The sequence below is a fragment of the Tachysurus fulvidraco genome, chromosome 15 (assembly GCF_022655615.1).
Source record: "Tachysurus fulvidraco isolate hzauxx_2018 chromosome 15, HZAU_PFXX_2.0, whole genome shotgun sequence".
NCBI lineage: Eukaryota > Metazoa > Chordata > Actinopteri > Siluriformes > Bagridae > Tachysurus > Tachysurus fulvidraco.
Window position 1 is genome coordinate 11,730,624 of NC_062532.1, and position 12,650 is coordinate 11,743,273.

Sequence of the window (12,650 nt, forward strand, 5' to 3'; positions counted from 1 at the left end):
CAGCAGTTTCTCAAACCAGCCTGAGGTCAAAGTAACTCAGATCAATTTTTCCCACTCACACTTGTTGGATGTGAACATTAACTGAACCTCTTGGCACAATTTCATTCACTGTGCGATTGCCTCATGATTTACTGACTGGATAATTGAACAAATGAGCAGGGGTACGGGTTTATAATGCTCTGTACAGGATGAAATATTCAAAGTCTTTTCATTTAAGTATAACAAAAATTCAGTACACAACATTACTGTGTCTACACCCATCTAATGTCAGTGGAGAATTTGATTAGGTTAATGCATTTAATATTCAATACTAGGTTAAGCTTTTATTGCTTATTTGCTTGAGACATCCAGGATAATAGCGAGGTGTATTACATATTTGTAGTGTTATTTATATCATTTTGTATTTATCATTAAATACAAAAGGCATTATGATCCTGCACCTTTAAAAATTATTAACTGTTTTCTGTACAGTGTTTAAGCTGGCAGACAATCCCAAAACTGGAAACTCTGGTTTTACTTTGATAAATCCCACAAAGAGATTCTAGAAAAGCTGACCAACAAAGAAAGCTTAAAATAGATTACGAGAACATTGACGATTTATGTCCATTATTTTCTACAGGTTCATTTAACTTCGAGGTGTGGCTGACTGCAATCATGATCATTGACTTCAACTTTAGTATATAAAAGTAAATAGAACACAAGAAAAGAAAGAAAAAATGTATAACATCATAGTAGATACAATGGCCATTTTTTTTCTATTCTTCAAAATAGAAATACTCTAAAGAAGTTCAAATCTCTGAGCAATGTTATGAAATTAAGAATAATACTTTTTAAATCAGTACACCTGCGCCATATAAGTTTGAATTCATGCAAATTCTTTGGTGTAATAATTTGTGTACTTGTCTGGGTAGATGCCATATTAGGCTCACATTATGAATTTATGTTCACATAAGAACAGAAGGTCACGATGAACGCGGTTAAGCCATAGCTTAGTCCAGTCGTTCAAAAAGGGCCTTTTGTCAACATTTTTCAGAGAAAGTACAAGCAAAACATCATATAACAGAATAGGAGATTTTTTGGCAGAATAAACAGTTATAATATGATTAATTTTCATTGCTATCGTAATGAAACTTACAGAAGAGAAATGCCAGAATTACAGCATTGAACTGTTCCACATTTGGCCTTTAAACACAACGATTGTAAATTCAAAGTGCTTAGATGTAGCAGACACAAATGAGCTGGATTATAAAAGCTGAAGGTTTCAGATAAAGAAACAGGAAATACAATAGTTGGTATCGGTTTCCCCTGAGAATTGAAGCACTGTGATACAGTAACTTCCTTGTAAGATCAACACTGCAGTTCTGTTTCAGGACATTAAGCAGGTAAGCGAGAATTTTAAAGCGCTTCCTGCTGGAAAACATTTCCAATGGGCTGTAAACATTATATGTAAATGCATCACCATTATAAGGGGGCACCAATTACAGTATTTACACCTAATGAATCACTGACAAAAGCTTGAGGCATTCAATACCTTGAACACACACATTGTTCTTCTCCGTGTATCTAGGAGGGAGAAAAGGGGGGGGGGGGGGGGAGCGGAATTCCTCCAGAAGCTTAAGAGTAATAAAAAAATGCTAGCATGTACTGAATATATTCAATAACAGTCTATAAAAACCTATTCTATAAAAACACATAAATAAAGCAATCCATAAAAAAAAACACCCACTTATGATAAATGATTGACTCAAATTTTTTGATTCACCGTTAGTTGGTATTGCTGTAAAAGTCTGCCATATTTTTCCACAATTCACTCAGTGAGCATGTGTCTCATTCACAATAATGTCTTATTCACAAAATATGAATCAATCCTCAACAGAATAACATGCAATCGGTTTCATATTAACACAATTAATAATAACACCAGCATTAACTCTATGAAATATAAATGTCATTTGTGCCACTGTGAGCTTAAACATACAGAGATACTGAAAGGTAATAATAAGTGCACATTTGGCACCCCCACAAATTTTATAAAACCGTTCTTGGAAACCACAGCTCTGAGCCGCTACTGTAATTGTGAACAAGATTATTACCGTTCTCATAGACTGAGGTCAACACTGCACATCAATGTGATCTGGTGGATTTTGAATTCGAACATAGATTGAAGTCATTATCTAGCTTAAAAGACCATTCAAAAGGCAGGCTTTACTTCCAGGTAGAGGTAGCCAGGTTACGAACAAACGTTATGCTACCAAGCGTTATAGAACCACCACATTTACAGTATTCTTTTAAATATTCTGTTAAAACAGCTGAAATGATTCTGTATGCAATAAAATGAAAACAGATCGGAGGTGGTGCTTGTGTAATCAACCTGGCCACACAGGTGAAAAGCTAATAATTTCTGTTTGTCTACCTTTTGTTCCAGGTAAGCTGGTGTTGCAATAAGTAGCATAAACATTTTGGAACATTCACTCGTCTTCAGTAAACACTTCCTCCTGGCTACTGAAACAGAACACTGGGCATGCTGCAGTATATCCTTTCTTAGCTATCAACTAGCCCTTGAATTTTATGACCCAATAGTCATATGTTCATAAATAAACATTTGCAGCTGTAAAATTTCATAAAAGAATTCATCATAAATTCTATAGTGGTCATTTCTACACTCTACCCCCAGTGCACCTAAACTCACCTAATAGATGTTGCTGAGAGAGATTTCTCAACACACTTAGAATGAATGAAGCACATTTGATAAGGTTTAAAAGGAGGATTTGGAGTAGAATATGAACATACAAACATTTTGTAAACAATACTTCACAAAGACATTTAAGAACCATTTAACACCATAACCTGGTGACTGAAAGCTGTGACCTGCACAGCGTACACAAAATAATTATGCCTCAAACTAGCACACACATAGCTTTAACTTCTACTGAGATGGACCTCATTTTATTTAGGTCTTTACTTCAAGGGTCCTTTATCTTCTCCTGCTTGTACACTTACTCAGAGCCCGGTCTACAGGCCATGCATTCAACACACTAGTCATGAGCCTCGATAAAACTGGTGTTAACAGAAACCCCTATACATACATTTTATTAAATATCCATTTTGCCTCCTTACTACATATCCTTTCAAGTGTTTTGTCTGTCAGGGTGGCTTTTGAGCTTATGGAACTTGACACTGTCGAGTTTCTCAAAGCGCTTGCCGCAGTGCTCGCATGTGTAGTTGAAGTGTGCCTCAGAGGAGTGTTTCTTCATGTGCCAGTTGAGTGAAGCCCGCTGCCGACACTGATAACCACAGATCTCACATCTGCAAGGAAAAGGCCACTATTTTTCATACTGGTTCAGATAGATGGCATGCAAGATGATTTAGTAATGAATTATTAATATTGGTGTTTCTATGATGTAGTATTTTTAGTGCAGTAAACAGTATTGAATAAATGAGATTAATTGCGTCATTTCAACCAGTAAAGGAAAAACTCGTTAGTTCTATAAAACCTATGGAGTCAGTAACCCCCTATGAGCTGATAAGACAGCACAGATAACTTTGTAGCTGGCATACATACTACAGATAGTTTTGGTAAGATCTATAAGGGCTGTTGGACATCATAGCTTACTGATCAGGTTTCGTTTGTCTTTTAGGGAAAGAAAGAAAGAAAGAAAAAACGCCCATGGAAAGTGTGAGTATCAGGACAATACTGACCTGAAACACTAGATCAGTACAAGATCAGATTTTATAGACGTCATGTTATGCTGACTTAGAGATGAAAAACATACCATAGATCATGAGGTCACTGTGATTTTAAAGTGACATACAGGTATCACAGATCAAATCAGCTGATATCCTGAGTAATTGTTATAAGAAAACTTTTAGATTCCAGTTAACAACCATATTTTATGTAAATCAACTTAAAATGAATCAGCATTACAGATCTAAAGATTTGACACACAATCTTTAGTTCTGTAATATGTACACGGACTGAGCTAGGGCTTGATGACTGGCTAATTCTGGACAAGAAACCGAACAGGTTAAACTCAACAGGTATTAGAAAGAGATTAGGTTACACTCACTGTAAAGGCGTTTCTCCTGTGTGAGTGCGCCTGTGCACCTCTAAATGGTTCTTGCGTTTAAAAGATTTGCCACAGGTCTCGCAGATGAAATCTCGCACACCTGAAAAATAAACAGAACAAACAAACAAAAAAAACAGGATAATTTACTTTATTGATCGAACAGTCAAACTTCATCATAAAACGAGAATACTCGTATCCGAATGTTTCTATTCTTTCTATTCTAATCTTTGGAATATTTGTATGATCAACTTCACATCTGAATGGAACGCATGTAAATACGATCTGATCCTAATACTGCTTGTTAAATTAAGTTAAATATAATGTACATTACATATGCTTAAACATTTCAGCAAGATAAATGGCATAAGTAACATCAGTAAAAGAAAAATAAGCAGTAAAAGTTCCCCTTCTGCTAAATATAACCCCCCCACACACACACACAGTTCTCCACATGCACCTGTATAAATTAGGGTGTGTCTAATGTAAATTCAGAGTAGATGAGCTGTGGTATATGCTTATGATATGCAAATATCGGGCTAGTAGGCAAAAATGTGGATCTTTCCAGCTGATATGAGCACTACTCATTTTGTTGAGGTATATTGTCTAAATCTCATCCACATGCTACATTTTGAGATACGTGAATCCAACCATAAGCAAGAGTGCAAATTCGTCTACCCGAGTGAATAATCATATGGCGATGAAGATGGTTAGACAGGTAAAATTTCTTCCCGCAACCAGGATGTTGACACACTTTTGTCCTGCCTTTCCGGTGTACCAGGTTTACATGGTTCTGCAAGACAGACCAACAGATCAAATCCATTTACAGACCTTTATTTTACAAAGAAAAACAAACTGAATTGGTGCATCTCATGTGCTCCACATTACTGTTAAAAAAGTCCTAAAATGAACTTACAGCCCCCTCTGAAACTACAAGATCACATCATTTGTTGTTGATACATCAGGACATTTGGGTTTGAAATACAAACCTTGAAAAGAAAGTAGAGTTCAGGTTTTATTTCCTGGTATTTAAATCCACACCCTTTTGTATCAGACCACAAGCAAAATTTAGGAGCAGACCAATGTAAATGGAAGTGAATAACACTTAATATTTGGTTGCATAACCTTGCGTGCAATAACTACGTTCGAACTCCGACTCCCTGACATCAGCATATTGTTGGATTCGTCTTTTGTGACGCTTTTCTGAATTTTTTCCCACAGCCTCTTCCTCCGTTTTTAATTTCTCAGGTTTTCTGTTGTTTAGTAAGGCTGTTATTTCCTTAGTGTTTTTTTTCCAGGATAAATTGTAATATTTGCAATGCCCAATGTTTATGCAATGTCTCATAGATTTTCTGTCTTTTTCCCAGCTTCAAAATGGCTTGCTTCACTCCCATAAACGGGTATCTGATCTTTATGTTGGCTTATTCAATTTTAAAAACAAATGCCATCTTGGGTAAGACTAAGGCCTTAAACCAGAAGTAGATGTTCACAGCTATTCATTGTTTAAACAAATCAATGTAACAGAGCACATCTGGGTAACAAAAAACATCTGTTAGTCACATGTTCCAATGTTATTCACCTAATAATTTGGTGGTCTGATTAAAAGATGTGGTATGCACTGTCATTTAACGCTTCTACATATAAATACCAGGAAACAAAAGCTGAAATTATAAGCTTTCTGCTCATTATTTGATAACAAACCCAAAGGTCTTCAGTCTACAGCAAAAACAAATCAATCTGCCTTGTTTACTGTAGAACAGCCAGTTAGCTCAGGTAGCAGGTTCACACCCAAGTGCTCACTAATGAGAGTGATCTAATGTTTCTTGGGTAAACATTTCTGAAATTAAATGGACTTCTTGTTCTGCAAATTCAACATGATGGCAGGCAACAGACATTAAACAATAAATCAAACTACAATTAAATCCAAATGCAGAATCATGTTTGAACATCATCTGCCTTGCCTTAAAGGGCAAACCAAATAGATTTCCATTTTAAGTATAGACTAAAAATGAACTAGTAAACACATGAAGTTACACGATTATTCAAAGTGACAGTTTATTATCCAGGAATTACAACTTTGCTTTTCCCCAGTGCCCAAGGTACGTCTCATTCCTGTAAGCATGGGAAGGCAGCAATATAATTACAAACAAAATACACCTTAGTGTAAATGCGTGTAAAGATTTAAGCAATTCATCACATGACCCGACGGTCAGAGGAAATGTAACGGTCATAAGAAGTGTCCAAGCAAGTCTCTAGTTGCCCATTTATGATGTGTAGCACCACAGCCAGTGTTGGTTGCACTCACCTGGTAGCTGCTGAGGGCCACGTACACCTGGCTGCAGCCCTCATATGGACAATGGAACATTTTCAGCATGCCATCTGCTTCAATAACTGGACCTTGACGACTCCTCTTAGACCTGAACATTGCATCCATACACATACACGATTTTCATCCATAAAGCACACATTTTCAAAAGACATTGGCAGTGACGCCATGGCAACAGGCCTTTAAGATAGCATAATCACTAGGAAAAGGCAGCTTCATGTAAGCTTCATGGTCATGAAGGGAACGACTCAGAAATCTCTCTTTGTTGTATAACTACACAAATGTTCCTCTGTAGATTCACACAGACCTGCTAAAAGAGCACTGAATATCTTTCTGACTGTGGGATTCTCCACTAGGCTCCAACAGCTGCTTCTCACTCAGGTCTGGGTAAAAAACAAAACAAAAACCCAACATATTAAATTACCACATTTTTACAATGACAACGTGCTCAGCTTATTTTTAAATGAACACATGGATGTGAAGTATTTTGAAAGAGTTATATTTCAAAGATGAGACCCAGTTGCAGTGCTTTTATAACGATTAAAGCACAATGCCGCTCTATTGTACCTGTCATAGTATCTGTATGCGAGACATTATTCTGGACTATTGCTTCTGACTGGCACAACTGATTGTAAGACATCCCCTCGATCACTGTGCATGTGACCCCCTCCACATCTCCGCCACCCACGTTGAGCTGAATGCCTTCGGATGTCATCGCTTCATAACTGGATCCTGTGATTATTATCAGCTAGAGAGAGAAGTGAATTTGAATCAGGGAAGGAACCAAGGTAGATGGATAAAAAATACATACATAAAATAAAATAAAATACAATTTGATTCGCACATAAACTTATAAATGAACTACTGACCAACACTACGATCATGTTATGTTTGTGTGCAATGTAAAACAGGCCTTACACTTTAAGATTTTCTGTAATTCGGCATTGGCATATCTCCAGAGTGGCCTACCTGTGAGCCCTGCAGTGCAGCATGTTGGTCTGTTAGCTTACAGCTGCCCACCATGTTCTGCAGTGCCTGCGTTTCATAGAGCTCTGCTTGTACCGGCGTGGCTGCTGTGGGCGTGTTGGTTATACTACCCGAGACTGATTGTGCTCCATTCGCTTCTATGCCCCCAATCAAATGACTGGCTCCGTCCGGTTCATGCAGGCTTTCCATTAAAGCCGCTGTGACCACCACACATTCATAACCATCTGTCCCAGTTTCATGACATCCTAAAACTTCAGGCTTTGAATTGCTCTCCTCCACCAAAGGAAAGTCATCTCTTTCTTCATTTTCACAGTCAGCCATGGCCAACTCATGTTCTCGTTCTGCTTCCGTTTCCCACATGACCTGGTCCCCCAGGGGGGGTGAGGATGCGCCGGCTTCACTGTGGGATTCTGGCAACTGACTGAAAACAGTGGAGGACATCTGTTGAGCCACTTTGGAAACCTCTGCTGTGGCACTCTCCAGCTCATCTTCTGGATCTGGACAGATCATGTGCATTACACAGCCAAGCACTGACAGCACAGCTACTTCATGGTAATTATAGAATTATACACAATTACAGCACTCAAGTTTAAAAACATTTAAAGAATAAATAATAACCGCAGATATCTACAAAAAATAATAAAATAAACGAATACAATAGTGTCAAAACATTTCAAGTATTCTTCATTGTCCACATTCTGCAGTGCTTCAGACAAAGCCAGGCTTTCTATGATTTATGATTACTCATTCAACCACACCTGCTAATGTCCTTTGATTGCTCACAGCTGTTGCTTTAGTCTGGACAGCTGTCTTGTTCTCTGGCCCTGACTCAGCATTGTTGTTGTCCTCGTCCGTCTCACTACTGCCGCCCACAGGCCATGAAATGTGCTGTATGAATGAATGCTCAGCATCACACTTCCAAAGCACCGTAGTGGATTGACCCAGCATTGGCTCAACAGACCTCAACTCAGGCTCATGAGAACATATCAGGCAGTGCTGCTGATACCAGCTCACCAAGCTGTGTAAGCTTGTGGCGACCAGCTTCTTGCCTAAATGTAAGAAGAAAAAAAAAGAAGGAGATATTCACGTACATTTACAGCATTTAACTGAAACACTTATCCAGAGTGAACAGAAGCACTTTGTAGTCCATCAGAAAGATTCCCATATGCTAGTTTAATAGTTAAGGGTCGATTTACAGTATACCATCAAGCTAAAATTCTGTTAGAGAGAAGTTGGTACATGAACTCGTGCACACTCTCTCACAATCACACACTCTCTCACTCACTCACAATCACACACTCACAATCACACACTCACAATCACACACTCTCTCACAATCACACACTCTCTCACAATCACACACTCTCTCACAATCACACACTCTCTCACAATCACACACTCTCTCACAATCACACACTCTCTCACAATCACACACTCTCTCACAATCACACACTCTCACTCACTCTCTCACACACACACTCTCTCAATCACTCACTCACACACTCTCTCAATCTCTCTCAAATCACTCACTCTCTCAATCATTCACACTCCTTCAGGCTACATCACAGAAGCCAGCACAAATACACACCTACACACACACACACACACACACACACATACATACATACATACATACTCACTTAGGCATTCATGTGCTAGGTGTTAGGCTAAAATCTTTAACGCAAAAGAGTCCATTTGCACACAGAAGTGTCTCGATGCATGTCTACCCAGTACCTTGAGGGATGGTGGGTCAAACTGAGCCATGCTTCAGGCTCTAAAGGAACCTGGTGCAAAGTGGCAAGTAATAAATGCCTTCATGTAGGTGACCCCTGCTCTGTTTTTGGATTTGTATGCAAGCATCAACTAATTAATTCTAAAGCAGGTAGGAAGCCAGAGGAGGGAGAGTAAAAACTGAGTGATGGAGTGAAAAAAATAATTCTTAATAAATTATCTTACAAAATCAAAGGTGGCAGGCAGGGGGAAAATCTGACACAAGATAGTTGCAGTATAGTCACGAGATGGTTCTGATGTTGAAAAGTGGAAGCTTGGATGACTGTGTCAAGTTACCAAAGAGAGGAGAAAAGGACAACTGGTTGTACTGAACTACCCCAAGGTCACACGCCCAGAGAGAACATGGTTTTACTGCACCTCAGATATTCTCAACTCAGACACCAAGAAAGAACTTGTCAACAATTTCACCTAATGTAATGTCAACAGTGTAAATGTGTTCATGTGGATTTAATTCATCCCTGGTTTAATTTGTAATTAAATGAATCTGATCCTGTCTAGATTGTCCATACAAATAATCCTCGAGGAACGATGACATTACCTTTTTTCTGATTTCTGCAAAGTTCTGGAGAGCTTTTCCTGCAAATAAAAGAACAACATTATAATAGCGTTGTTTTTTTTAACGAAAAATTTTGCCATTAATGTTGCACATACACGCAGTGTTTTTGTTGGTATCTTTCTCCGTAAGCTGAGTTCAACAGGATTAAATACTCGGCGAGTCCGGCGTCGCTCATGCAAGTTCTCTGTCTCAGGTCGCTCCAGACCTTGTGTGATTCTCCGAGGTAAACACGTCGAACATCGTACTTTTTCCGGGATTCGAATCGTCTTCGAGCTCGGTCTGTGTCCGACAGCCTGGGACGACCCCTACACCGCCGTAAAATAGCATGAATTTCATTCCCGGGATCTTTCGAGCCAAGACTAGCAGCTATTCCTGAGCACACAGCCGCCATCTTTACATCAGCTGTTGAGTTGTTGTGGTTTTTCTTAAAGGGGTTTGAGCTGAACGGAAGTACGAATGCACCTTTAAAGGAAGTGCATTTTTTTTCGTCCAGAATAGGAAATAATAATTTCACACACACACAAATATGTTTCTATTTATCGTTTGCGTCGTTGGAATTTGAATACCGAAGTTTTTATAAAATATAAAAGATGCGATTATTAGATGATGAAGAGATATTGATATACACACAAAGGTTTGACCCTACAGTATATTGACTCATTGAACATCCAATAGGAATGAAGAGTTTATTTTTTTTACTGTCGAATCACAGTGAAGTGGGCGGTGCTAAGTACTAGGCGCCAAATCTTAGTCAGTTTTGCTAACATGCTACTTCATAGCTTTCTAAAAAAAAAAAAAAAACTAGCCCAGGAGCTAAAGAGGCGTATATATTTATAGCCTATATATGTTTGTAAAATAACCATGGTGGACATACTGAATGTTGTTCTCCAACGTTATGGTTCACAGCTGCACGAATCAGGGGATATAAAAGTCTCTGTTCAACCTGAGAGCAGCACTTTAGTGGTGGGAGATGAAAACATCAACAAGTCGCTGTTATTCCTTACAGCTATTACAGCAGCTTCAGAATTTGGATTCAGAGTGCTGTTTTTTACACAAAATCAAATTCAGAGCCTCCCAGTAACTGCGCAAGATTCATTCGCATCTCTGAAGCCTGACAGTCTGAAGGTAACCTGAACTTAGGTTTATAATAATATTATCATATTTAGGATTATAACATTGCTTTAGTCTGCATTCAGGAAATTCAAATCCACTGAACTAATTACAGTGTGCTTTAAAATAAATAAATAAATTCTATTTGTTTTATTTTATTTTACCAATATGGTTGCTGGTCCTTTATTGACCATAAATGGAAATGTTGGAGTGTGTTTGTGACCATATATGGAAGTATAAAACGCGCTATTTATTTATTTTGGATACAACAACATGACCGCCATAAAATGGGTAATTTTGATAACTTGGAAGCTGGTTGGTTGGAAGCTAAAATTATTAAAGCGCTGCTGCATCACTCTCCCTCTTTAGCTAGAGATGAATTCCCACTGGTGTCACTGTCAGCAGGTAGTTGAATACAACACTGTGGAACATGTAGGTAATCATTGTCAAAAAGAAAAATGGACCTTATTGTTGTTGAAAGGAATTTTTACCACAAAAAAAAAATCATATTGATATCCAAGCCATTTAAATTGGATTTTTGATTAATGTTCTCATCTTGCAGAAAATCAGGTTTGTGTATCCCAAGACGTTGGAGGAGTTGCTGGAGGATGTGGCGTCCCTTCATGAGCTGGTGCCTGAGACTGCACCGCTTCCTTCTTTGCTAATCTTAGATGGAGTTGAGCGATACTTGTGTGTTAAGGACAGGCCGCAGCAAGATTGTCAGAGTGCAGCTGCTCACATTGTAGCCCTCTTGCATGACACCGCTGCTTTCCTCAAGACCAGACGTGAACAAAGCCAGCAATTGGCATGCAGGGTCATTGTGTCCTATCAGCCTGAGTGGGAAGGACGAGAAAATGACACATTTGCTCCGGATTCTATCCTGTCTGTCCTGGAGCGCTACCTGCAGGTGAGGTGCAGCTTATGTAAAGTCATAAATAGCGGAGAAGCACGAAAAGAGTGGCTGCTGTATCTCTCTGGTCAGGGACTAGTCGATGGCTACGCTAATGGAGAGAAAAGTTTGCAGTGGCGTGTGGTGATGCAGCATAATGGCACACTGGAGTTCAGGCCAGAAAGTGACCTAAGAGAGGAGACCTCACAGTTAAAAAACTCTGACTGTAAGGATGAAAAGTGACTAGTTACATTACACTAGTTTATTAAATTTTAATTTTGAAAAAGACATTTGTGCTGCACACTCAGACACAGGGTACCAAATAAATCCTTGTAATGTGGAAAAATAAAGTATGGATTTTCATAGTTTTACTAATGAACCAAATTAAATTGTGCCAAGATAAAGATGTCAATTAATTAGGATACATCTGGTTGTTTAGAAAACACAGACTATGCCAGGGTGACAGCATGATGTGATAATTTATGTTACTGTGTATGTGTGTGTCATTCTGGGAGAAATGGATATATGTACTTAAACTTTAAGATCGTAAAATTGTAAATTGTTTAAAAAAATTATTTGGTAAATGGATATGTTTTTATGAAGTACTTAAATGTAAAATAAGAACTTATTTTACAAAATACATTTTTTAAATATGAAACACTACTGTATTTGTGGTTTACATACAATGGATATCAAATTTCTACACCCCTCTGTTAAAATTGCTGTGTTTTGTTAATAAAAAAAATAAAGCAGGATCAATGCATGTAATATTTGGAACTTGTTTGGGCATGTTACTGGGCTCCAACTGAACCAATCACAAACTCACAGAAGTTGACTCATACACCTGTCAGCAATTAAGTGATTAATTGCTGATTAAACACAAATAAAGATGTCAGATGTAATTGTTCATGAGTGTGTCTGTCAATC

General features: G+C 38.3%; 2 protein-coding genes across 3 annotated transcripts; one reads left to right on the top strand and one right to left on the bottom strand.

Annotated features, from left to right (window-relative positions):
• Positions 1-296: 296 nt before the first annotated feature.
• Positions 297-10,292, bottom strand: znf653 (zinc finger protein 653). Its single transcript, XM_027141437.2, has 10 exons — positions 9,820-10,292; positions 9,707-9,744; positions 8,136-8,426; positions 7,360-7,874; positions 6,958-7,138; positions 6,698-6,773; positions 6,370-6,481; positions 4,743-4,857; positions 4,068-4,167; positions 297-3,306 (listed from the first exon to the last, which is right to left on the bottom strand). Exons 1-10 carry the CDS (start codon positions 10,113-10,115, stop codon positions 3,129-3,131), a joined length of 1,902 nt encoding a protein of 633 aa, XP_026997238.2. The 5' UTR covers positions 10,116-10,292; the 3' UTR covers positions 297-3,128.
• Positions 10,293-10,430: 138 nt separating this feature from the next.
• Positions 10,431-12,491, top strand: swsap1 (SWIM-type zinc finger 7 associated protein 1). Of its 2 annotated transcripts, XM_027141441.2 has the most exons (3): positions 10,431-10,849; positions 11,204-11,266; positions 11,397-12,491. In XM_027141441.2, exons 1-3 carry the CDS (start codon positions 10,586-10,588, stop codon positions 11,964-11,966), a joined length of 897 nt encoding a protein of 298 aa, XP_026997242.1. In that variant the 5' UTR covers positions 10,431-10,585; the 3' UTR covers positions 11,967-12,491. The 2 variants fall into 2 exon arrangements, with proteins under 2 accessions (XP_026997242.1, XP_026997243.1); XM_027141442.2 differs by lacking the exon at positions 11,204-11,266 and having other exon boundaries at positions 10,444-10,849.
• Positions 12,492-12,650: the final 159 nt, after the last annotated feature.